The 24011-nt window shown below is 53.8% G+C and overlaps 1 protein-coding gene across 22 annotated transcripts in view; it reads right to left on the reverse strand.

Annotated features, from left to right (window-relative positions):
• LOC143424108 (bromodomain adjacent to zinc finger domain protein 2B) overlaps positions 1–24011 on the reverse strand; it is a 120772-nt gene that overhangs the window by 80832 nt on the left and 15929 nt on the right. For all 22 annotated transcript variants that reach the window (XM_076895939.1, XM_076895942.1, XM_076895941.1 and 19 more), the window contains one exon: positions 1451–1510. In XM_076895939.1, coding sequence (XP_076752054.1) covers positions 1451–1471 — 21 coding nt within the window. In that variant the 5' untranslated portion in view covers positions 1472–1510. The remainder of the gene's footprint in view (positions 1–1450; positions 1511–24011) is intronic.

Consider the following 24011-nt stretch of genomic DNA (forward strand, 5'->3'; position numbering starts at 1 on the left):
TGGCCGATGGGTTCGTTAAAAACGGCAACGGTCGCATCGGCGGTCTTACGTCGCCGATCGCGTTATATTAATACAGAGCTAACAGGCGGGCAGATATAAACCGATAAAATTTACTGTAACCGTAAAACATTTTACGCCCCTCCAGTCGCTTAAATTCGTACTTAGCCGGGAGTTATCTGACTCGTAAATTCAGCCACGACGGACGCGGGAGCTGAAGAGAGCCCCTTTTTCCCTTACCAGTCGCGATCGGCTCCCCGGTGGAAACGGCAGAAAAAGAACGGCTGGGGAAAGAAAACGACGCGGGTGACGGACGTGGAAAGGCACGGATCGCGTGGTTCACGCGTCGCAGCGTTCCCTTCTAGGCCTCGGGTGAACCGGCAGAGAAAGACGGACAGAGAGGTGGGGGGGGCGAAGGAGAACGTAGGTGGAACGTTCGATCAGCGACGAGGAACTGGAATCGTTGAAGAAACGCGTCGGGTTGACTCATTCCACCGGGTTCGCGAGCAGCCCAGGCTCTGTTCCCGCATTTCCATGCGCAAGGTGCAGCATGCGCGTACCCGCGATCGTATGCTCGTGTGCCGCCTATAAGAGACACGACTATCCGGTGACGTCATCCTGTGACAAATTATTCGACCCGCGGGAGTTCGACGTGCCCGCGGAACGTAATGCCGCGCGGGGATGAGTATTCCACTTTGCGATCTCGTTCTTTTCATCTTGCTCTCCCTCTCTACCCGGTTTTTATCGATCCGTAGCGGATAAAATCGCTAAATATGGATATTCCAGATCGCGCGCGAGTGTATATTCATTAAAATCGCCGTGGACGCGTAATCCGTTCTCGACTTGGGAACCGAACGGAATCGATAAGTCGCGCACGTAAACGCGCGTAAAGAAACGCGGCAAAATGACCCGGGTTGATTATTAATTCTAACCCAGTCGCGGCTTTCATCCCTTTCATTTGCAAGCATCGGCTGGAGAGACCCGGAGCCGGTCGTTGCCGCGTGAAACGACATCAATCGGGCTTTCTCGCACAGATAACGAGGCTGAACCGAACGAGAAAAGGGGCTGCTGACGGGGTAGCGATGGAGGCGGCGTGTACGGTATAAGAGCGGGGCGGCACTCGATACACGCACGCACCGCCGGACGATGAAGCGGTAGTCGTAGAAAGGGTTGCACGAGTGTCGAGCATATAACGTACAAATTATACGTGGCCACGGAACGGGTGATTTACACGCAACAAACGAACCATGGGAAACCGTTATCGCGAGTTCGCCGCGGTAACGTGCTAAGTATCCATCGAGTAACATCTGATAAAACTCGATCGGATCGTTACCGCGAGTCTGGCCGCAGCCAAAATTTCAACTTTGGAACGTTACACCCGAGAGTGGACGACGCGAGTTTCCGCAATAGGAAGAGGAGGATGATAAAAATGACCAATTGTAAAATAACTCACCCTGTACGCTCCCATCATCATGCCGGAACCTCTTAGAGACTCCCTTCGTCGCTCCAACTCCTACGGCATTAAACAGAGAAAAATACGTGTGTTGAGAATGCACGGGCTCACGGCTCGATAGTAAATCATACTCGTAGCGAGTGAGAACGGGGTGCGCGGGGTAACGACGAGGGCGAACAGCGGCGTTACTCTTCGCTAAATCTGCCTGTCGGTAGATGTCTGTGTGTGTGTGTGTGTGTATACCTGCGCGATCGCGTTCGAAACTGAACTTCCATTTAACATTTGCGGCCCCGTTTAGCGCCGCCTTCGAAACGGAACCGTTTCAAAAGTACTCGAAACCTCCGCGAGCGAGAGAGTAATTTCCACAATTAGCGTTCGCCTCTCCGTCCGACGCGGCTCACCCCGCGGCCCCCGCTACCTCTCTCTCTCTCTCTCTCTCTCTCTCTCTCTATGCGTGTGCCTAGCCTTATTTATAGTTCCCGGTATGTCCCGCGGTTTTAAGGTTTCGTAAAGTACCGTTCGGTTACCGCTGCCTCGGTTTTAGAGCGCGCTTTACAATCGCGAGCGGTTCACGCCTGCGCCAAGTTAACGCGCGCGCTACAGACTAACTAACGCCGGTTACACGCGACGATATCGATGTGTTTCACAAAGCGATCGTTGAAATTTCTGGCGACGTGGGATCAGGACTCGTCGAAAACCCGCCATGGTTCCACGATACTCGGGATAATCGCAAAGACTCTTCTACCCAGAGCCACCCACCGTCTCCGTTCAGAGGGGTTACGAGAACGTCTGCAAGGGGGATTCACCCCTGACCCAGCGTCGAAGCCAAGCCGCATCGCGCGTACCGGCTCCAACGGAGGAAAATTCGTTCAGGCATAAATTTCGTTTACCGTGCGCGACGCACACAGTATCGCGCTAACGCTTGGCACACGGACGCGGACAGCCGATCCGAACTCGTCGGGGGCATCGATTCGCCGCATACCCGAGAGCGTTACTTTTGTATCGAGCTACGCGACCGCGTAACGCGGTTACACACACGCGCGCGAATAATTACAACCTTCTAGAAGAGCGGAGAGCCAGCCACGGGGGCTCTGGAGTAGGAGGCGGCGGTGGCGGTGGTGGAAGAGGCGGAGTAAGAGGAGAAAGAGGACCAAACGAGCCACAGTTTCAAAAAGCATCCCACCGATAATACCCATATTCCCGGCCATCGAGACCCGCAGAGCTGCGCAAAATTCCAGACTCGCCGCGTTCCTTCCATCCCTCCTGCCCCGCCGCCGCCACCGGCTCGCGCTCCGTCTCTCTAACCCGTCCGCGTTCCTCTCTTTCCCACGTACGCGGCTCTCCGTCCCTCTGTCTCCGTTGCTCCGACAAGGGAGCAGACCGCTACCGCGCTGCTGGTTCCCGTGCTACGCGCGGAATCGCCGGGAGCGACGATAATATAAAGCTCGTCGTTCTAGCCGTCGCGGCGCTACGCTGCCGGCGACGAGGAGGACGACGACGACGACGGCTGCGAGTTACGTATACCGGGTGTTCGACCACGATTCTGGAAGCTGTTGGTGCATAAATATCGAGGCAACCTCTGGAGCAACCTACGCTGACCCGCATGCCATCGTAGTGGCGATACGTGAATACAATGAATCGAGAGATTTTCAGCGATCGTTCTTAAGTATCGAGAAGCCAGCTAAAGGACACCTTGTACAATCGAAGACGAGTACGAAGAGTGGTTCGAGTAAAACGAGGATGTGTGTGCATCCCACCGCGTGCGCGGCTCTGCTCGCGCTTCCATCCATCGGGCCCCGGGTCCCTCTGTAGCCGCGAAGCGGAGCGGAGCGGCGCGCGTGCGGCGTACGATCGGACCAGAGAGATAATCGCGTCGTGCAGCTCTCTGGCCTGCAACGTCCGAACGAACGGTGACACGAGAGAGGTCGCGGCGAACCGGGACACGTTGGAGGGGAATCGAGAAGATCGTAACGAGAGGACGCGAGGAAAAGGGAGGCTCTTTCTCCGGCGTGCGCGACTCCGAGGAAAGAAGACGCGTAAACGAAGAGGACGTAACCGGTAGAGAAAGGGTGACGGGGTAAAAAAAAAAAAAAAAAAAAAAAAAAAGAAGGAAGAAAAAAGAGTAGAAGAGGTGAGCGTTCGCACACGTAGTCGCGAATCGAGAGAAAGAGAGAGAGAGAGAGAGAGAAAGATATACACGGTCGGGTAATAGGGAGGCCGGTGGTGTACGTGGGGTGAGAGTCGCAGCGGGAACGAGCGGTTTCGTGGATCGGTGGGTGGACCGGGAGAAGCGTAGCGGACCGAGATAGAGCGCGGCAGAAGCGCGGTGGAAAAGAGAAGAGGAGGCGGAGGTCGTCGGTGGGACGAGGTTGGTTAGGCGGACGTGCGCTCGGTCCGCGTGGTAGTAGTAGAGCATAGGAGCGGGTCGGAGGGTCGGGGGCGGTCGCTCGGGGAGACACGCTCTGCGAGAGGCGCTGGCTGTGAGTTTGCGAGCACGCGCTACTACTCTTCGAGGCTCGAGTTCTCTATCTGGCCCTGGTCCTGGTGTGTGTCCCTCGTTCCTCGCCGCGTTATACTATTTCTTTCTCGTTCGTATGCCCTTTGCCAACCGGCTGCGGCTCTCTTTCTCCCTCTTTCTTCCTCTGTCGTCCGCGGTGCGCGTGCACGTATACATACATATATGTATATATACACGTGCGTGTATACGTGTACGGGGGCCACTCTCTCGATCCTCTCTCACTTACGCTCGTTCTCTCGATTCGTTCCCGTTCGTCCTTCCCTCTGCCGTCTTTCTCGTTCACCGCGCGCACCTCGTTCTCTCGTCGTCTTCCTCCGCCGCCACGGTCCGCCTATAGATATCGGTCCGTCCTTTTCTGTTCGCACCGCTGGTATCGTCCGTCGCCGGGTTCGTTCTCGTACTCCGTTCTGCTCGCCTCCCTACTATCCCCCTCTGGGTTCGTTCCTGACACTCCAACCCGCGTTCCCTGCCTCCCCTCCCCGTCCACTCTTCCTCCTCGCGACAGCCGCATCGGTTCTCGTTCTGCGTTCTCCTCCTCCTCCTCCTCCTCCTCTTGCTCCGCTACCTCTGTATGCACGCGTGTGTGCGAGAGCCACCCGAGCGTAGATGTGTGTCAGGGTAGCTTTCTCTCTCTCTCTCTCTCTCTTTCTCCCGTGCACACACGCTCGACGAAGCCCGGTCGACGGTTCATCCCGGTCGACGTTTTCCCTCGTCCTCTCTGCCTCTAACCCGATCCTCCGCGACTCGTCCCCGTCTCGCGTGCACCAGACACGAGAAAGGCTCCGAGCGGAGGCGAGTTCGCGTTCCATCGCAAAGCGCCGAGCGGAATTGGTATATCGGGGGATGGAACGCGCGGCGAACGGGGGCTCCGAGAGCAAGAGGAGGGAACGAGATACGAGCGTAACGCACCGACACGTTCAAGACGGACACGTCGTTTGCGGACAAGATCCGAAGGCATTCCGGGTTGTTGCACCGGAAGAACGGGCCTCGAGCTGCTCGCATCGCCTACCCAACCCCTCCTCGTTCGCTCACTCTCTCTCTCTCTATTTCTCTGTTTCGTCGTGTGCTCGCTGCCGCGAGGAGAGGCGGCGTCCAAAGTTTCGCGGTGCCTCCAGACAAAGGATGCCTCGGTAATTAAGACGGGGAAATGATGGACGGTTCGGGTGTAAGGGAACAGGGAAGAGTTTCGGAAATAACGTCGATACGGCGACGGGGCGTACGGAACGCGCGTGGTTGTTGGCAAGGGTCGAGGCTTGAAAGAACCGAGACACACGGTCGGGGGACAAAACGCGAGGCTAATGATCCCCGCAGTCACCAGCCTCGGATATCGATACGCCATTAACATCCTCGACGATCGGTAATTGACATCCCTGATAAAAGGCGGAGCGCGCGCCCCGCGTAAAGCATCCGCGAACCCGGTTATTATTTCGAGTCGCGACGAGGAATCGCAGGAGAGCGTTTAATAACTCGGTGGACGGGCGAGGGGATGGGCTGCTAGCGACGATCCGAGCCATCGCGAGTGGGAATCGCGATAAGGTAAACGAGAAAAGTAGTAACGAGATCCGGCAAGTTTTTCCGAGCCGCTCCGACTCGTTAAGTCGCCGCGGAGAATTTGTCGGGCAACTGCGCGCGGCTACCGCGTTACGATAATTAGTACCGAGCGATACGGACAATTATAAAATCGTCAGACGAAAGCACCGGCTGGTTGCTACCCTGACGGATGCGACCGTTTCCATAAGTGAACGGCAGTCGGATAAATAAGTGAAGCTGAGTGGATGGTAAAACGGAAGTGGGAAACGCTTCTGTTGCGGCTACTCGCCGAGCGAGCTGACCGTGGTACGCAAAGCATACTAACTACCTCGACGAACTCGAATCGAGCGTCAATTACTCGAGAGTAATTGATAACGATATCCGCGCGAAACGGGAAACACGCGTGCGCGTAGACGGGGATCGGAAACTTAACCGCAAAAAAAAAAAAAATAAAAAAGACGTCACTGTCTTTATAGAAACGGAGAAAGAAATACGAAAAGGAGGGAACCGTTCGAGTTGGATAAACCCTGGTGGACCACAAATCGATCGCGCTCGCGATGTGTGCATATACCCAGAGTCGTGTACACGCGTGTACATGCACCGCTGCAGTCGGGAGTGCACGACTTATGAATGAATACAGCCCCGGGTACATGTGTAATCATAGTTATGTTACACTGCGCGGCGCACAGACGCGCATGGCCGTGTATAATATCGGTCAAATCGCTTGTTGTTCAGTTAGAGCAATCAGGTTTTGCGCGCGTGCACAAATACGCCGCGTAGATCACTTTCATGAGCGCATAATCGCCGCGCGGCCCTTGATTTGTTTCCCGATCGTTACAGCGGCGTATTAATATACGATAATGCCGGCAATAAAGTAATCGGTACGCCGCATCCAGCCCCGATTAAAAGGCAGCATCCCATCGTCGCACATTCTTATCCGGCTCTGTCGGACGTGATTCATTATGCCCGAGCCAATCGAACGTGTCGATTTCAATTGGCGAAACGAACGCCTTGTCCATCGTTTCGAGTTCCCACCATCCTTAAACGCGGTCTTCTATCGCGAGCAGAGCCGACGCGCGTGTGGATCCCGCGTTTACGATCGATCGTTCTATCGGAGGGGTATATATCCACGCGACTCTCTACCATCTCCTCCGTCACGGATCGTATCGTTTTTAACGCCCTATCGATTTGCTCCCGTGACATCGAAACGGAGCATACGGCCACGTTACGGGTGATAAACCATTTGTAACCCGAGGAATCCACCCTCGCGACATACGTTACGTCCCCGCGGATGACGTGCGCCAAAGAAATATCTCGTAATTTAGTTTTATCGCGCGCTGTATCTAACAATTTCGACGGTGTTCCTGCGCGTACGTGGAAAGGTCGCTGGCCACGGAGGAACCCAGATTTAAAGGTCGACCGTGTCCAGGTATCGCGGCGGCCCTTTATCAAGCCTACGACAGCTGTTAATTACGGAGGTGGGGGAGAGGATATACGATATCGTTTTGCACGTTTCTGGGAGAGCTGGCCAGCAATTTTCCACGGGTCTCCACACGGGTGTTCGTTTCGATGGTCGCCTCGCTACTTTGGTACGCGTACGCGTCGCGTCCGCGCATTACCATCCTGTCGACGGATAATTTTAATTCGGGGCACGGCGGGAGCGCGCGACGACGCCCGTTATTATGCGCTGGAATAAAACACTCGGATAATTGCAGGCATTCGGGACGCACGAGCGGGCAAAAAAAAGAGAGAAGACAAAAAGGAACGGAGCCGCGGAACGCTTTGTTTTCCCCAACGACAATTGCTTTCCAATATCAGACAGACCGTCCCGGATAAATTATTAATTCGTAATGAGCGCAAGCTGTCGTTCGTAATTCCCGTGAATAACAACGACAACGATCCGCGCCACGCGTTTAAACGACGGACTATCTTTTTTTCTTTTCCTCTCTTTTTTTCGTTGTTTCTTTACCCGTCGTCCCTTGATTTGTCATTTCCAAACGGACGGAAGCGAAATGGCCACTGCGTGGTATATAAGTACACTGATACATCAAAAGCGAAGGTATCGAACGAAGAAACGTTCAGTCACTCATCACCGGTTATAGATAAATAACGGAGCGACGTCGTTGGATTAGCGCGTGAAAACTGGTCGAGCAGTGATTCATCGTGATTCACTGACAGCATTATAATTAGAGAGAGAGAGAGAGAGAGAGAAAGAGGATGCGTGCGTTAAACGAATGTCGAGCGAAAAAGTTCTCGTGCTTCGTTCCTCGAGGTGTGACGGTTCTTTCGCCTCCTTAGAGCCCTGGGTACTACACGCGAGGCTGCAACAGTGGCGTTCGTCGGCGAGTCCGACGACGAGTTGTGTCTTTGACCCTCGTAAAGCTTTGACCATGACACGATATAAACGAGCCGACAGTCAGCGCTTATTATCGTGTCGCGAAGGTTCGCATGGCGCGTTACAACTGTGCCGATCTCGTCCATCCGAAGCGAGCGGCGGGCGATCGCGGTTCGCAGCAAAAATGCCACCTAGATCCGTCAGAAATTAACATAACGTCTGGGAACGTGCGCGCGTTTCGCGTTCGCCTTGATGTCGCTTCGAGGAAACGTGACGCGACTGATCCGATCGCGATGATGTCAATGGATGCTCGCGAGAGCCGCGTAACTCGTTCGGGAACCGGCTGGCTTCTCCGCGAAAAACTCGAGGAAATCGATGGCCAGGGAAATTCCAAAGCAACCTTCTCTCTCTCTCTCTCTCTCTCTCTCTCTCTCCGTCGTTTTCTCTTTGGCGTTGATGCTGCCCGTTACGCGATATTGGAAACGCGTTATCGGCAGAACAGATATCGACGAGATTAACACCGATAAATTCCACAATGCTCGTGGAGTTTTCCGCGACGAACGCAGCCGCGATACAAGGCGAGACGGTCGGGAACGCACCGCTGCGAATAAATTGTGCAAACTCGATCTCGAGGACCGTTCGTTCGGCTAAAAGGAGATGCCGATCCGTTTCTCCGCGGGCCCGAAAAGATATTACCTGGATCGCAAACCGGGCCAATTATACGCACGCAGAATGTTTTCGTTTCACCGCAGCAGCAGCAACGGCGGCGGCGTGGCCGCGCTATCGCGGCGTACGTTTCTTGCTGCGTCGCACACGCGATACAGGCTTGCGAAACACGGCGAACCGAGAGAAACTGCACGCATTTTTCGGTCGCGAACGCGCAAGAAACGAAATACAACGCTCGTAATTCGAGCGCGCTGGCAACGTCCCACGGATCGACCTCAACTGCAACGGGCGTTCGCTCGCCGCACGGTGTCGAGCAACGTGCCTCCTCGAGCGCTACACCTCGAACCGGCCCAGGGAGCGAATAACTGAAATTCCTGCACACTGATTCGCCTTCAGCCGACCGAGTAATAACTTCTCTCTCGTTCTACCAATTTTTTAACCAAATTCTCGCCTCTCTCCAATTACGAGTACGTTATCGCGAGAGGAGCGCGCGATAGTCCCGAGCTACTGTCACGGCTAACCACGAGCGACGCAAACGTTCGTATTTACAGAAACCGTACTCTCGACGTCGGTGGACTTCCGATCCGCGTCAAGGAAAATTCCTCGTTTCGCGTTAAAGCGTGACCCCGCGTCGACGGACACGGATTTGAGAGGCGAAAAATTCGAGCTCGTGTAAAACTGGGAATGCGGAAAATTCGAGTCGCCCTGAAACGCGGCTCGCGTAAACAGCAGCGATCCGGTAAGATAGACGCGGCTTTTATCTTTCAGCTAGCAGCGTGAGTGGCTATAATAACAATAATACGAGCGAGAGATGATGGGCCGCGATATCAGTACGGCTAACATCATATCCGACAGCTCCGAATTCCGATATCGTCGCGAGAAGGTTCGCGCGAAATTATCAGGCCACGTATATATCGAGCGGATCCCCGGTTCTCGCGGAGGCGCGCGCGGACACGCACGCACCCGTACCCGAGGGGTGCAGAGCAGCGGAGGTGCGCGTTGATCGGGTCTTAGCAGTCGTACGTTGGCGCACCGTGCGATTTTTACGGCTGTCCGTCGTTGCGAGCCGGTCGCGCAGGCCAGTTTGACGACAACCGGGTTTCGCCCCGGCCCTCGGCCATTATCCAGGCATTCGCGAAGAAAGCGCGCGCCGCAGCGGCCATCAGGGCGCACCCTGTATCTCAAGAACTCCCCTTATTTAGAGTGCGGCGTTATAGCGCTGCCAGGGGGACTATATCGGTATCCTAGCGTGCGTTCAAACCGAGATCAATAAAGCGCTCCTTTATAGACTTCGCTACACACGCTGCACAAGCTTGGCCAACTCTCCCTCTACCGTTCGTTCGTTCGTTCGTTCGTTTGTTCGTCCGACGTGTAGGTACCGAGGTCTCTCTCGTTCGTCTCTCCTTCTCGCTCCACCGCGTACAAGCACACGTATATAAAGAGTCAGCCTCTGCCACCTCCCTGAAATCAGCCTCCACCCCCTTCGCCCCGTGGGCCGCGGCATCAAAGCGCAACGCTGGCCTGCTGCTACGTTAGCAACCCCTCGGCCCGCCATCGTGCGAACCCCGCTCGCGCTACGCTGCTGGCAACTACCAGCCCATAAATAACCGAATGACCCACCGCGAATAAGAGCCGAGAGCCTACGATCCGGCCACCCGTTATAACACCAACAAGCGTGCACCGTCCGTTCTGTCCTCTGACCACGAAAACACCGGTCTCGCCCCTCTCGCGATCGCGGCCACCCTCCTCGTTGCACAATTATCGAGACCGTTGCCGCGAAACGATTCGCGCGTCCACCTTGGCTGAGGGAGCAGCTCTTCTTACGAACACTTTCTCCGAAATCGTTCGATTTTCGAGCGGTGATTCCGGCCCGGATCCAATCGAGACACCGTTCGAGGATCGGCAGAGAGAGAGAGAGCTACGAGAAGTGTATTCTAGAACGTTTCGATCTGGGTTATCGCGTTCCATCGACGCTGGGGAGTCAGTGTGAACTTGTTGTGAGAAGGTTGGGGATTCGCGTGGAGACCCCGAGCACGAACGAATTCGATGGAAACAATACAGATTTTTGTAGTAACGAGATAGGAATAATGCCGTGCGACCGCGTGCCCGTACAAAACGCGATCCTATCTGTCTTCGAGGCTGATTGAACCGGCCCCAGCTGAATGTATAAACGAACGATCGTTATTGTAGTCATCGATTAACCGTAACGCGATCGTAGACGAGCGAAACGAGTTACACGTAGGTCGGACCCGGGTGGAATTAATTGAACTCCTTTCTTTTTTTCCCTGTTTTCTTCTGTATTTTTCTTTTCTTTTTTTTTGTTCTTCCCTCGAACATTTTCCAATGCGCGTGGAAGAGGCCTCCCAGCTCGTGCTGTTCACCGATCGACGCTGAAGGCGCGATGAAGCGAATGTAATTAATACGGTTGTCGTATCAATCATGCTCGTACCGTTACTCTTAACGATGGTAAAAATTTTATAACGCAGCAGGTGCGGAATCATAAATAACCGACTCAACCAGTGGCAATGCACGCAGCGATCTAACCACCCGTTATACATCAAAGAGAGAGAGAAAGAGAGAGAGAGAGAGAGAAAGACAGAGAAAGGTGGAATACGTAGTCACAGGCATATTTCAATAGATACGTATTTCAGTAAATCGTAGATGGCTTCCCACAAGCCTAGAATCGACGATGCTTCGGGTACCGCGCGCTCGTTGGACGGTGAATCGTTAAACGTCGGCATTAAAGCGGTGAACGCGCACAAAAGCCACCGCAAGTATTTCAGTTCACGCTACAATTAGAACGGAGGCACCGCGTCTAAGTGTCTGGCTCCGCATAGCGCTCTCTCGCGCGTACTTATCGCCTCGAACCGGTACGGATGCGTATTAAAAACCTGGCGAACGTTCCTTCCTCGACAACGATCTATCTCTCGTTCGACGGTCCCGAGGCGGCTCCTCGCGCCGTTTCGAGCCGTCTCGTCGATCGAAGGAGAAGAACGCGAGATCGAAAGACGCGCGTATCGCGAGGCGCCATTAAATCACCCGCGCGCGAGGGAAGAGAGGAATCGCGGAACCGCGACACGTTCCGTTAACGGCGGGGGTTAGAAGAGGGCGGACGCGGTCGGGCAATTAGGCGAGCCGAGGGAAAGAGATTGTGCAAATTATCAAGACATCGAGATAGTAATAGAGCGATATGTTTTATAATGGTCGCGTGGAGGGCATTGCGCAGTTGCGAGCGCAACGCAATTACGCGTACCTCGAGCAGAGGTAATTGAATTCGCCGAGGGAAACGCACCGGTATTCACCGAGGACTGATGTATCCGGCTCGCCTCTTCTCAGTTTTCACCGATGGAGAACATTTTCTCAACCTTCGCGCGCGGCTCCTCGCGTAAGCGTAATTAAACGAGCCACCGCGCGGCAACCCCCACGGCCCCACCCTCTGCGCGGCTCTACGATCGTGCGATTATCCTATCGCGGAGTTTCTCGAAATAATAGACCCAGTCGAGCCGTTTAGCATCGCGAGTACCATTAGTCGCTAAACTAAACGCGTACGCGAGTATCTTCGGATGGGCGATCGGAGAATCATCTCGATGGCGAGCCTGATTCCATTACGGAATATTAACGCTGGCCCCGGTGACGCGACACCGTCCGACGCTGTCGAGAAGAATCCGAGTAGCGAAACAACAAAGAGAAGGAGAAAGGGAAGGGAAAAAAAGCAGAGGGACGACGAAAAAGGAACGGAGCTGGTTCGAGGAGAGAACGTCTCCGCTCGATAAAAGACACTTCGCGTCTTTGTCCCACCCCGCTAGCCACTCGACGGATAAGAAGCGGTAAAAGGAGGAAAGGCAGAGAGAGCGAGAGAGAGAGAGAGAGTGAGAAGGAAGGACCAGGGCCCGGTTGAAATATTTCCAGCCACGGGTTCATAAATAACGGGTTCGTCGATGAATTTCGTTCGAGCGAATATTTCAAGATCATCGGCTTATCAGAATTTCATGTATCCCCTCGATCGATCAATTTTAATAATCTGACCTTTAATATCCGTTCGTTAACCAGTCGCGAACGCGTTCGCCGGGCGGTTTGCGGATTTTTGTTTATCCCGCGAGGAGGAGCTAATTTTATCGGAGCGGCGACGACGATTCGTATCAGGAAACGGCAGTGAACACGAGGGGACTGCACACGCGTGTTTTTCGCCAGAGGTTTCCGCTGGTCGCCCCGGTAGCACGGTCGACAATAATACGCGGACGAAAGAAAGGAGTGGACGACGAAGAAGAGGAAGGAGGAGGAGACGGAGACGCTTGACGAGCCGAGGCTGCATTCTTTAGCCACGATCTCAGGCGATTCGACATTGCTCGTGAATCTGCCATTCAGAAAAAACAGCATTAACGCGCGCTGCGGCTCGTTCGTCTGGTGGCGGTTGCTCGCGTAAACTCTAAAATTGCGATAAAACTGTGCTCGTTCCGGGCCGCGTGCCTGTGTACACGTACATACATACATACATGCATCGTTGCGCGCGATGAACACTGGCCACGATACATCCGAGCCGCGGCATCGTCGATCGGACTATTTGCGAATGAACGAATGCGCCCGAAACGATCAGCCCGAGAGAATCGAATTAACTCGAGAGCAACGCGTAGCATCCAGTTTCGAAATTTTTATACGTTCACCCCCACTCCGCGCTGGCCCCGCTGTGTCATAAGGCAGCGAAACTGGCAAGCGGGCCAACATTCGGCGGATTCTCCGCGCAGCCTGTTTCTTTTTGCCCAGCGGAGGAGGAAAAACACCGCGCGCTGCTCGAAGGGGTTGGAGTTAGACGACTCGTCGGCTCGCCGTTCTTCGGCCACGGTCCACGAGCAACGACACCATCTCCGCCGCTACGTTTTTGCCCGAAGCGTCTACCTACCCGTCTCGCCCTTTCGTCCCGCCGCCGTAAACCCCGGGGACTCGAGACCTCCGTCCTCGTCTAACCCCTTTAGCACGGTCGCGCGCGCTTCGGGAACAACGCGAAAGAGCGAAACACACCGATGCGTCGAGGAGAGCGGTGCTGAGCGAGCGAGATGGTGATCCGCGTAGGCACCAGCAGCAGACACCTGCAGTCCGGCTCTCGTTCGCAGCCAGATGGAAAGAGCGAAAGAGAGAGAGAGAGAGAGAGAGAGAAAGAAGGAGAGAGGAGGAGAAAGGTCGGCTCGCGTAAGGAGAGGCAGAGGCAGGATCGTTCGAAGCGGGAGGAGGAGCAGAGAACGCGGACCAAAAGGCGATGCCAAAGAGACGACGAAACGAACCAACGCGAAAATGGCTCCCGAACGATACTTGGCCAAGGGACCCTCGCCAGTTTCGAGCGAAATTACCAGGACCCAACGCACGCGGCCATTCCCAACCTCTCTTCACCCCCTCTTTCTTTCTCTTTCTCTTATACCGCGTGCATATTTCTCTCTGGTTTATTTACCGTAAGTTCATTACCGCATCGCAGCAGCGGCGCCATATCTCGGTCGGACGTTTGTACGAAGAAGACACCATTAACCTTTGTTTCTCGGGGCGAGGCCGCTCGCTCGCTCGCTCGCTCGCTCGGTTCGGCGGTCGCTCGTCGAACGGCCGCCGTTCCACCTCGCGTGTATTAGCGACCGGTTATTATTAATTCGCAAATTAGACGGGACGGCTAATTAAATTAGGGGCCCGCGCGCGAACCGTCCGTAAAGCGCAACGCCGTAGACACCGACTCTGGACCTGCTCGCGGCGTTCATTTTTCGATTACACGCACCGCGCAGGCATTCATATTAAAATGTCCGTCTCTTAATACCCGCGTTTTCAATTTACACCGCGCGCCCGCCACCGTCTACGCGGCTGCGACCGCTTTGTCGCACTTCCGCGACATATTAAAGTCGCCGCTGCTATCGTCCGGCATTGTTGCTACTCGCTCGCGTGGTTTGAAACGCGGTGATTCGCGGTGAATACTGCCTGTAGGTAATTAAACGGAAGTCTGTGATACGGTGGGTAGTCGGTAGATAACAGACCGAATTCATCTCTGTTCCGCTTGGAATCGGTCCTCAACCCGCGCGCATAAAGCAACGTCCCCTCCCACGATCGTCGTTGCTCCTCGCATTCTTCCAGTTTGCGTGATTAACGGGCAAGACGGTCACAGGCATCCTCGTCCCTTCTATTTCGAGCACTCGTTCGCTTTTCTAGTTCACTCGATGCTATTTTAACCCTCCGCGTTTATGTCGTTATTACCACGGTTGGACGTTGGCCCAGAATTTCGATAACGCTCGCGCGAGCGAATCGATCCCTTTCTCGAGCTGCCAGGCGTCGTCGATACGAGAGACGAGTTGGAGAAAACGTGGACGCGAGGAGTATTCCGGCGTGAGAGAGGAAAAGCGGTCGTCCGAGCGAACACGAGACGCTTACTTAACGATCGTTACATTCTCGAACGTTGCTTTCACTTGTCGCAATTAATTTCGATGATGCACCTAGCGTTGCCTAACTGACCTAACAAACTCCAGCGGAAGACAACCACCACCCCCGCGAAACTGCATTTTTCCACCGCTAGTCCGTCGAGTAAAGCGGGACGATTAAAATTTCCACCCTCGAGCGTCGTTCTCCAGTGGAATTTCCGCTCGCGGTGAGTTTTCGAAACAAGTTGGTACCGGCGTCCACGGTTCGCGGGAAAAGAATATCTCGGTTTTATTCAGTCTTCGAAAGTTGGACGCGAACAGTCATCGGGCGTAATTAATAACTCGGTCTTTCGTCGATATGATTTACGAGCAGCAGCAGCGACGCGTACAATGCCGCGGCTACGGAGCCAGGGGAACAATGGCGGAGCCGTAAGGGCGGCAAGTTTTCGCACTTTGCCGCGCGGGGGTTGGCGGGGTAAATTACGCGTTTCGGGCAAAGACACGGCCTGGGCACAACCTCGTGAATGCGATCACGCGACTCGCGGTGAGATCGTAACGATAGCTGGCGGGAACTTCCGTCGAACAAGCTGCCGGGCGTTTTACGGCGGACGAAGGCCCTGTTCGACGCCTTCGCGAATTCGGTGGAGGCGCGCGAGATGTTCAACGGCGAATTACGAGCTGCGACGAGAGGAGAAAGGAGGCTGGAATACTTTCACGCGACGCTTTAAAACGCGCCTGGTTACGCTCTCTCGTTTGGTAGGGTCGAGTGGTGTAACGCGAGCGGATCGCGATCTTCGAGCGACTGGGGAAACGTGGAAGCCAAGCGTCCGCGTGAAGGGGAGAGGAATACACTCGATCGAATAAAAGTAATTAATCGAGCGCGATCAGATGTTACGAGATCGTTCGTACGCAAAAGTTTAGTCGCGCAGTCGAGTCGAAGGATTAAAAGGGTTGGTCGAAGCCATTATTCGAGAAATAATTGCGTTTGTACGATGTTAAACGCGAGCTCGCGGCAAGGAAAAGGAGGCGGAACGACATTTTCTCCCACGAGCTTGTTCCCTTCCACGCGTCGAACGAGGAAACATCACGGCGCAGCTGTGAATCATCGTCAGCGGTCATGAATCACGTTGCCCTTCGATGAACCGTGGCTCGAACCAGCGGCCTCTCGTCGTGCCAAAGGATCCAAGTAGGTGGGTCTATCTCTCAAGGATTCCAACGCGCGGACGATGAAATATTTTCTCCCTAACGGTGATATAATTAACCCTTGACGGCCAGATTTATCCTCGGTTAAAACGGTGGGGTCGCGTTATGAACTTTGGAGCCGAAGAATTTCGTTTTTTAACCTGCTCCACGGAAACCATCGATTTTCACTTGACTTGCGGCGGCAATTAAATCGTTATCGAAAGCGTCGATCGATGCATGGAAATTCGAGCCACGTCGAACATCCCTTTCGTTTCAGAATTCTTCCACGGGCATCGAACGGAACTTAAGATCAATTTTTACGCGATCTCCACACGGAGAGCACTGTTCGACTCCTGCATTCTTCGATTTCTCGAGTTCAAGCTTCGAAGCTGGTACCGATTTCATCAGCTGCCGAGGCTGCTTCCCGTCGAGCGTGGAAAAGCAGGTGGGCTACGTTGGCGAATTTTAATTCCACCCTGGAAAATTTCGCAACGCGAAGGTTCGCGTGCGCGCAGCAGTCGCTGATAAGATTCCGGTTTTTTCCCTCCGCGTTTGTATCGCGTGCCGCGATACCGGCGCGCTTTCGCGGGGACGCGATACATCACGATTTAAATGCCTCCTCCTGTACCACCGCTTTACGTCACGCGTCGCTGTTAGGTAACGGATGGTTGAAAAAAAAAATCTATACCATAAAATTGGTCGCTGTTATTGTTATGCAACGCGCGCGGGGCCTCGTCGTTAATGGTGGCCGTGTGAAACGCGTGTAAAAGGTGCTTCTCTTTGCCTCTCTAACCCCCCGTCTCTTTTTCTTTTTTTTTTTTCTAATTGGAACTATCGCCCCACTTCTGGTCGTGTTTAACACCGATCGGCGCTGAGAAATCAAACGGCGATCCAGTCTGATTGATTATAGCAATTTGCTTGAATTAGTTGAATCGAACTTCGAGTGGAATACAAATAAATCTAACGCTAACGCGTAACACTACCTGCTCCGGGATTAATGATGTTTGGTCGAGAGATGATTAAAGAGCGGGAGAAGGAGAAGATGTTTAAATTGACTAACACCTGCACGTGGAGTCGAGGAGGAGGAGTATATAGGCTGAATCGATAAATATTCTTAGATCCCTGGAGGGGAAAGAATAACTTTGCGAGATGATTACAACCGTATAATAAAAAAGCTGCTGTTACGATTACGCGTTTAGTCCACCACTCTGTGTATCGAATAACGGATAACGGAAAAAGAAACCGGTAAGAAAGCTAGCAATTTCCATCCGACTCTCCGCTACGCCTACGCCATTCTCTCTGATCCAGTACCGATTTATCTTCGATCACCTTGCGCAAGGTCGATCATCCTTCCACCGTGTTACCTTTCTCTCAGGAGACACGTTCGACGTCTCGAAAAGGACGTGAAAGTCCGGCGAATCGATTTCCTCCTGTGCTGCACATCGCGAAATCTTACCTCGAATGAGCGATCGATGGCGAACGAAAACTGCTGAATTCGAGAACCGATATATGGCTTCGAAACAAGTAGAACGAACTCGCGAACGCGTGGATATTTCTAACGAAAGGGAGCGTTTTAATTGACAAGCGCTTCCTGCGCGTACGAAAAGGATACGAAAGGAGAAACGGAGTTAAATCCCTGACGCGCGTAATGCCCACCACGGTTTCCCCTCGTCCTCTGCGGCTCGCATCGGTGACGCTGGCCAGCCGTGTGCGCCACGTATGCCACGTAAACGCGAGCCTACCGATCCGCGCTCGACCGCGATGAGAGATGACTTTCTAGGTAGGAGGAGCGTGTAATGCAAAGTCGGACGATACCATCTACCGATAGACGGCCGAGTGTCACGTGTCCGTGATTTCGATACGCGTACAGGCCAATCGTTGCGCGCGTCCGATCCTTTCGAGCGCGTCGCGCGATACGCGTTTCAATTCGTTCCACGAAACAGCATTCTAGAGCCGTCTCTCGACTTCGTACCCCGTACGAGTTAGAAGCGAGGCTGTTCGCAAACGAGAACAGAGGACTGGTCGAATCGATCGCAAGAATTATGACAGAATCGATCGTACCAACGCGTCGTCTCGATCACCAACAACGTCATCGATATCCATTCTCGTCCCATATATTACGAATACTCCAGCGAACGGAGTCGACGCGTCTTCGCAACGGGTTCCCTCGAAAAAGGGCGAAGTTTACGTTCACGCTAATTACCCCTCGTTCCATAGGCACACTGAAGCGAACCGCAAACAGGGGCGAGGCGTGTGCGTGGCCGAAAAAACACCCTTATTTTCTCTCTCTCCGGTTAGACACCTACTACGCGCATACGCAGCAGCTTCGAAAATATTCCGCGATACCGCGAGATACATTCGAGGTAAGGGAACGTAGATTTGCGTGAACTTCCAGCGTACGCGGTACCGTGGAATGTAAATCCTGATTAACAACCCCTTCGTTGTAAAACGAGAGCGCGCGGCGATACTTTTTCCATTCCCACTGGCGAACGCGTGTCTCTGTACGCGTGTGCGTGTGCGCGCGGTTCAGAGTAAAGAGCCGGCAGCGGGAACAGAAGCGGCTGCAACGACGCCGTGAACGGCGAGTAAACACACGGGGCATCGAGCGGAGGAAGAGAGGAGGAGGAAGAGTCGAGCGAAAAAGCGGACGAGAGGAAGAGTGCGGCGGAGAGGCAGCAGCCAGGCCGATCCTCCGCGTTTCGTACTCCTCGTCGAGCTGGCTGGTGCGCGTACCTAACTTGGGTCATGCCAGCACGAACCAGCGATAAGTGTTCCCTATCGCCGCTGAGCAGCCGGAGAGGCGGACGGGACCAGTCGTGGAATTCGAGGCAGGGTGGTCCACGAAAGAATGGACTTGCTCGCGGCGACAAATTTGGCCGGTAATTAAAAACTCGAGAGGGGAAGAGAGGAGCGAGCGGCACCTTAGCAGGAGTTCCGTTTCTTACGATCTCGCTCGCCCTCCGACGTCTATTCGCCGCTCGTTTTCCCGCGGTTCGTTTCGTCCACTTTTTCGCTGCCACGATTACACCCCGTGCCACCGGTGCTCCGAACAATAGACGATAAAAGTTTATACGCGTACCCGTTTCGTAATCTCGGGGAAGATGCTACGTTCGCTGGGTTTAATGGGGTGTTTCGTAACGAGTTATGTGTCGCGCGAGCGGAACAACGATGCGTCGATTAGTTCGTGGACGTTAACAGCCGTGAACGAACGGAGAATTCGATTTCTGGATCCCTTCTCGATGAAATCATTTCATTTTTCTATTCTCCAGTGATTAATTAATTCGTGGTTGCTCAGAATTATTCGCGTCGACGCGCTGATCTTCCTTTCCTATCGAAACGCGATCCATCGAAACGCATCGCGAGCGATGACGAATGCTTTCTACGAATTGTTTCAGGCATCGACTGCGCCTCGATGATGTATCGACGCGTTGGTAAAGGACGGAGCTCGATTCTCCGGGAGCCGATCTTCCCGTGGAAAAATCACCGACGATACAGTTCCTCTTGGCCGGGGAACTTCCGCGTCGGGACTAATTATCGCGGTCGTACGGAAATAAATTATATCGTGGCTGGACGTTTACTGGCCGGGTTCATTGTTCCGGTGATTTACAGCCCGCGGGAGCTGCGCGCGTACCCGAGGCGACCGGTGTGTAACACGCGACGCAACGTCATCGGGAAGCCTTCGTTTCACGCGGACGAGGATATCTCGGGAATCAAATTTCGTGGGACGCGGCGGGGTGGCCCGTGGAAAATAGAGGAAAAGAAAAGCGTACCTCGAGGGCGACCAATCACCTGCCGCGCAATAAATTCAAAGAAACCCTTATTTCGACGTTCTCGATTCGTTCGCGCGACGGTTCTCCACCAGCGAAACGTGTATCCGATATTTCAGATTCTTTGTCTCGATGAAATACTACTGTCAGCGTTGGTCGTCCGCATCGGTTGCCTTCTCTCCCTTCTTTTCCTTTCTCTCTTCTCTTCCTTTTTAAACGTATCTACGTACCTTAAAGACATCTCTGCGAGCGAAACGATCGAAACGAGGCACGCGTGCCCGACGATTTGTTCGAACGAAACGACACTTTGCACGTGTAATCAATTTCTGTCTAATTAACCGAGTGGATAGACGAACATCGAAGTCCCGTGGCTTCCGCGAGCTTCACTCGCGCTCGTTTTCCTTCTGCCATTTTCTTTCGCGACGGGACTCCGCGGTGGAAAATGATATTCACGTATTCAGTGGAACCTCTACGCGAGGCTACCGATCGACAATATGGAGCAGGCGACAATGGATACCTTTTGTCGCAGGCGTAACAATGCCGCGGACAAGTTTTCGCTCGAGTCGTCCCGTTAAAGAGGAATAATAGAGAAGAATGTTGACCAGGGTAACAAGAAACGATCGCCATCGATACGATGTATCGGTAACACCCGCCGCGAAATTATACACGAATCGCGGGGTAATGCGAAAATTCCGTCGATGATTTACGATACATCTATAATCGTGAATCACGTGGAAACGCGTGCAGCCGTTCGCGCGCTCCGTTGCAATTTACGACGCACCGATTGGTGCAATAACGAAACTTCATCTTCCGAGTCCGGCTGCTCTGGCCAGCTCTCTCTCTCTCTCTCTCTCTCTCTCTCTCTCTCTCTCTCTCTCTCTCTCTCTGGCCACCTCTGTCCGTGTTACGTGGCGAGAAATGGAGTAAAATCGGTCTACTAATTAACGTTCAGGGAAGAATGAGCCTCGCCGTCCAGTTTGTGAACCATTCGACAACTGTTAGCGCAAACGCCGCGTAAATTTACATAACGGTACCGCGTTCTCGCGAGCGGGGATGAAAAGAGGAGAAAAAGCAGTCGCCGCGGCGAGAGAGGCTCGAGACGAGGCGCTCGATACAATCGTGCTCGTATGAAATACGATTCGCCGTTTCGCGCTGTAACAAACGTTCCCGTCCACCTCTGACCTCCCCCCAATCCCCACCCCGTATCGCCGTCTCTTCCTCCCACTGTGCTTTATGAATGAAGTTGCGCTCACGATCGCTTAACTATAAGCAGTACTTCATTACGACGCGGCGTATTATGCAATCTCGAATAACAAGTCGTAAAGCCGGCCACATTAAATTTCACTTCGGTTATACTGTTTTCTTTCGTCATACCGTAGGCGTGCGAGTGAAACGCCGCGCGAATCCACGCCGCCGCGGAATGACACGAATTGCCCGTGTTTAACGGTGATTTAATTCTGAAATATGCGCCGCGCTCGGTGTAAATTTGTAAGGTGAGAACCGCGCGGCCGTGCCCGGGAAGAGCCCTCCGGTTAGAGGATCGTGATTGCTTATCGTCGATGCGTCGCGCGTATTCCCGCTCAGAATTTGTTTAGTGGTAGTCCATTACCGCTACGAGTAATGGAACACCATGCTATAATCCAAGGAACAGCAAGAAGAAGAAGAAGAAGATTGAAAGATAGAAAAAACGAAAAGAATCGGAGAACCATTCGCGTCTCATCCGGAAGACGACGCTCCACGACTCTCGCGACGACACACCTACGGAATCTTATTACGAGGCGGACTTATTACGAAACGAGGCAAGATTCGCGGCAATACGTTTCAATTTCGCGCAACGACGCACGTGGCGCCGGTGCGCGCTTCGTTTCCAGTCCTTCGTTTCATCTTTCGCGCCGCGATGGACAACCCACCCGCTTTCCGTTTCGTAGCATCGACGTAGGAACACGGCTGGCTCCGGTACGTGCCTCCTGAACCATCGCGTCCGGATGTACCTCTTTTGTTTCGCCTCCTTTCCTTACGGCCGTGCCACGAAACGATTCCACCCGCCCTGCCCCACGGCTCTCCTTCCTGTCCATTCCGTTTCGCAGCGATCGGCGGCTCGTGTGGTCGTAAGCTGACCCGGTTCTCCTACCGTTTACCATTTTATGCGCGGGTGTGCATAATCGATGACAAGCGTAATAAATTCGCCATATCGCGCCATAAATCCCCGGGGCAGCCGGATTATCTCGCGCCCTCTGAATTCCATGCCCAGTTCCGTGCCACGGTTTTTATCGGACCTGTATACGACGCGTCGATCGTCTCCTTTGTAACGCGGGACGGGGGTAACACGGGATTATGCAAAGGTGACGCAATCTGAACTTAAGAACGACGCAAGATTCAATCCCACGGTGGTAACGCGTTCACCTAATAACGAAGAGGTCTCGCAGTTTTTTTTTTTATCGATTATTCATACTTAGTAATCTCGTTCGCCTCGCTGCAATCGTGCGCGGAGCAAAGGTGTTCCATTCCGTTGGCGCTATCAAGCCGAGTAGCGGCGAGCCCGTGGTTTTAATCCGTGTGTAACTCGCGGACGATTAATTCGCTGGGGAACACGCGCGCACCTCCGGCCTATTTATGGTCGCGATGGCGATCGAGGAGATCCGCGGCGGCGAGCTCGCAACGGTGCACAAACGAGCCTCGCTATCAAAAACTCGCTAACCAAGGAAACACCGTTGCGTGTCTGAGAGATACGTAGAATCGGCCGCGACTGTTCCCGAGTAACGACACGGGTACGCGTATACGATCGGAATTAACGTTACGACTCCGCTACAATCTCCAACGGCGATAGCCACCCATTCTTGTTTCTCGATTTACTAATTACTACCTTTGATACACAGGGACTGAAATATCGCGAGGCGTGCTGCGCGCGGTGCGCCGCGCCGCGTACGTGGAAAACCGTGGCGGTTTCCAACGAGGCTATCGGTCCTTCCGTTGTCCATTAAAACGCGAAAGAATATACTCGAATTAGCCGGCAAAAAGGTAACGATGTAACGTTTCTCACGGGCCGCACCGGCTGAGGAACAAAACGAGTCGCAGGAAATTAACAGAACGAAAAACAGAGAGAACGTCTTTCAAGTTTGTCGTCTCTCGTCTCTCCTCTCGGTCGACCAAGGAGAGTCGGCCGTTAAGAGCGGCGGAATACCTGAGAAACGAGTTGGAAAAAAAAGCGCGCACTCCGGGAGAGTCGGAGGTGAAGGAACGAGTGCACAGTCCCTTTTGCCCACGAGGAGCAACGCGTTTCACGGCCAGTGGAGGGAGAGAGAGAGACAGGGGGGGGGGTCTATCGGAGAGAGGAGCCGATAGGGAAACGGGGAAGAGAACCGCGAGAGATGGGAACGGACAGACGGAGGAGGCGGGAAAGGGAGAGGAAGACTTTGAGAGCGGTAAATTTTATCCGAAACTCGGTACGATCTCCTCCCGCTTTCTCCTCGTCGCGTTCACCACCGCGCGTTCTCCGTCTTTTCCCCCCTTTCGCGTCCGCGCGATCTTTCGTTTTGTCTTCCCGCCGTTCCTTCTGGGCCCGCCGCGTTTTTCTCTCTTACCCTGCGCCACTACGGCGTAACTTGCCCGGCCGTGGCCAGCGACGGGTGCACGGGGCGAGGGAAAAAGGCCTGGGCGCGACAGAGAAAGTAAACCTCGCCTGCGAATCTCCATGCTAACAACGAGAGAACCCGTCCTAATTATTCCTCGAGTGTCGGGTAGGAAGATCGTCACCGCCGCAAAAGAGGGCGAGAGAACGCAAGGGAGGAGCCAGCCGAGCCAAAGATACAGAGGGAGAAAGAGAGGCGAGCCCCAGAGGTGGTTCCGCGACGAAAGACAGAGAGAAAACGAGAGACGAAGAGTAGTAGTCGTTCCAGCTCGTGGCAAATGAGCGGCACTCTGTATCGATCACCAGAGGTCACGACTCGGGATAGGTAAATGTGTGAATATGTATATAGATACGTGGCGAGGTATGCGCATACAGGGTGTCCCAGTTCTGTTCTGGTCAAACCGCCGTCACCTCTCGCGGGCCCTCCGTTCGGAGCTTTGTTAAAAAACGTGCCAAGGAACAGCGCGCGAGTCGCCTCGTTCGAGACGTATCTCGAACCGTTCCACTACAACTTTTGAGTAAAGTTTCCGCGAGAACGATCCATATTTATAC

This window comes from Xylocopa sonorina, chromosome 5 (genome assembly GCF_050948175.1).
Source record: "Xylocopa sonorina isolate GNS202 chromosome 5, iyXylSono1_principal, whole genome shotgun sequence".
NCBI lineage: Eukaryota > Metazoa > Arthropoda > Insecta > Hymenoptera > Apidae > Xylocopa > Xylocopa sonorina.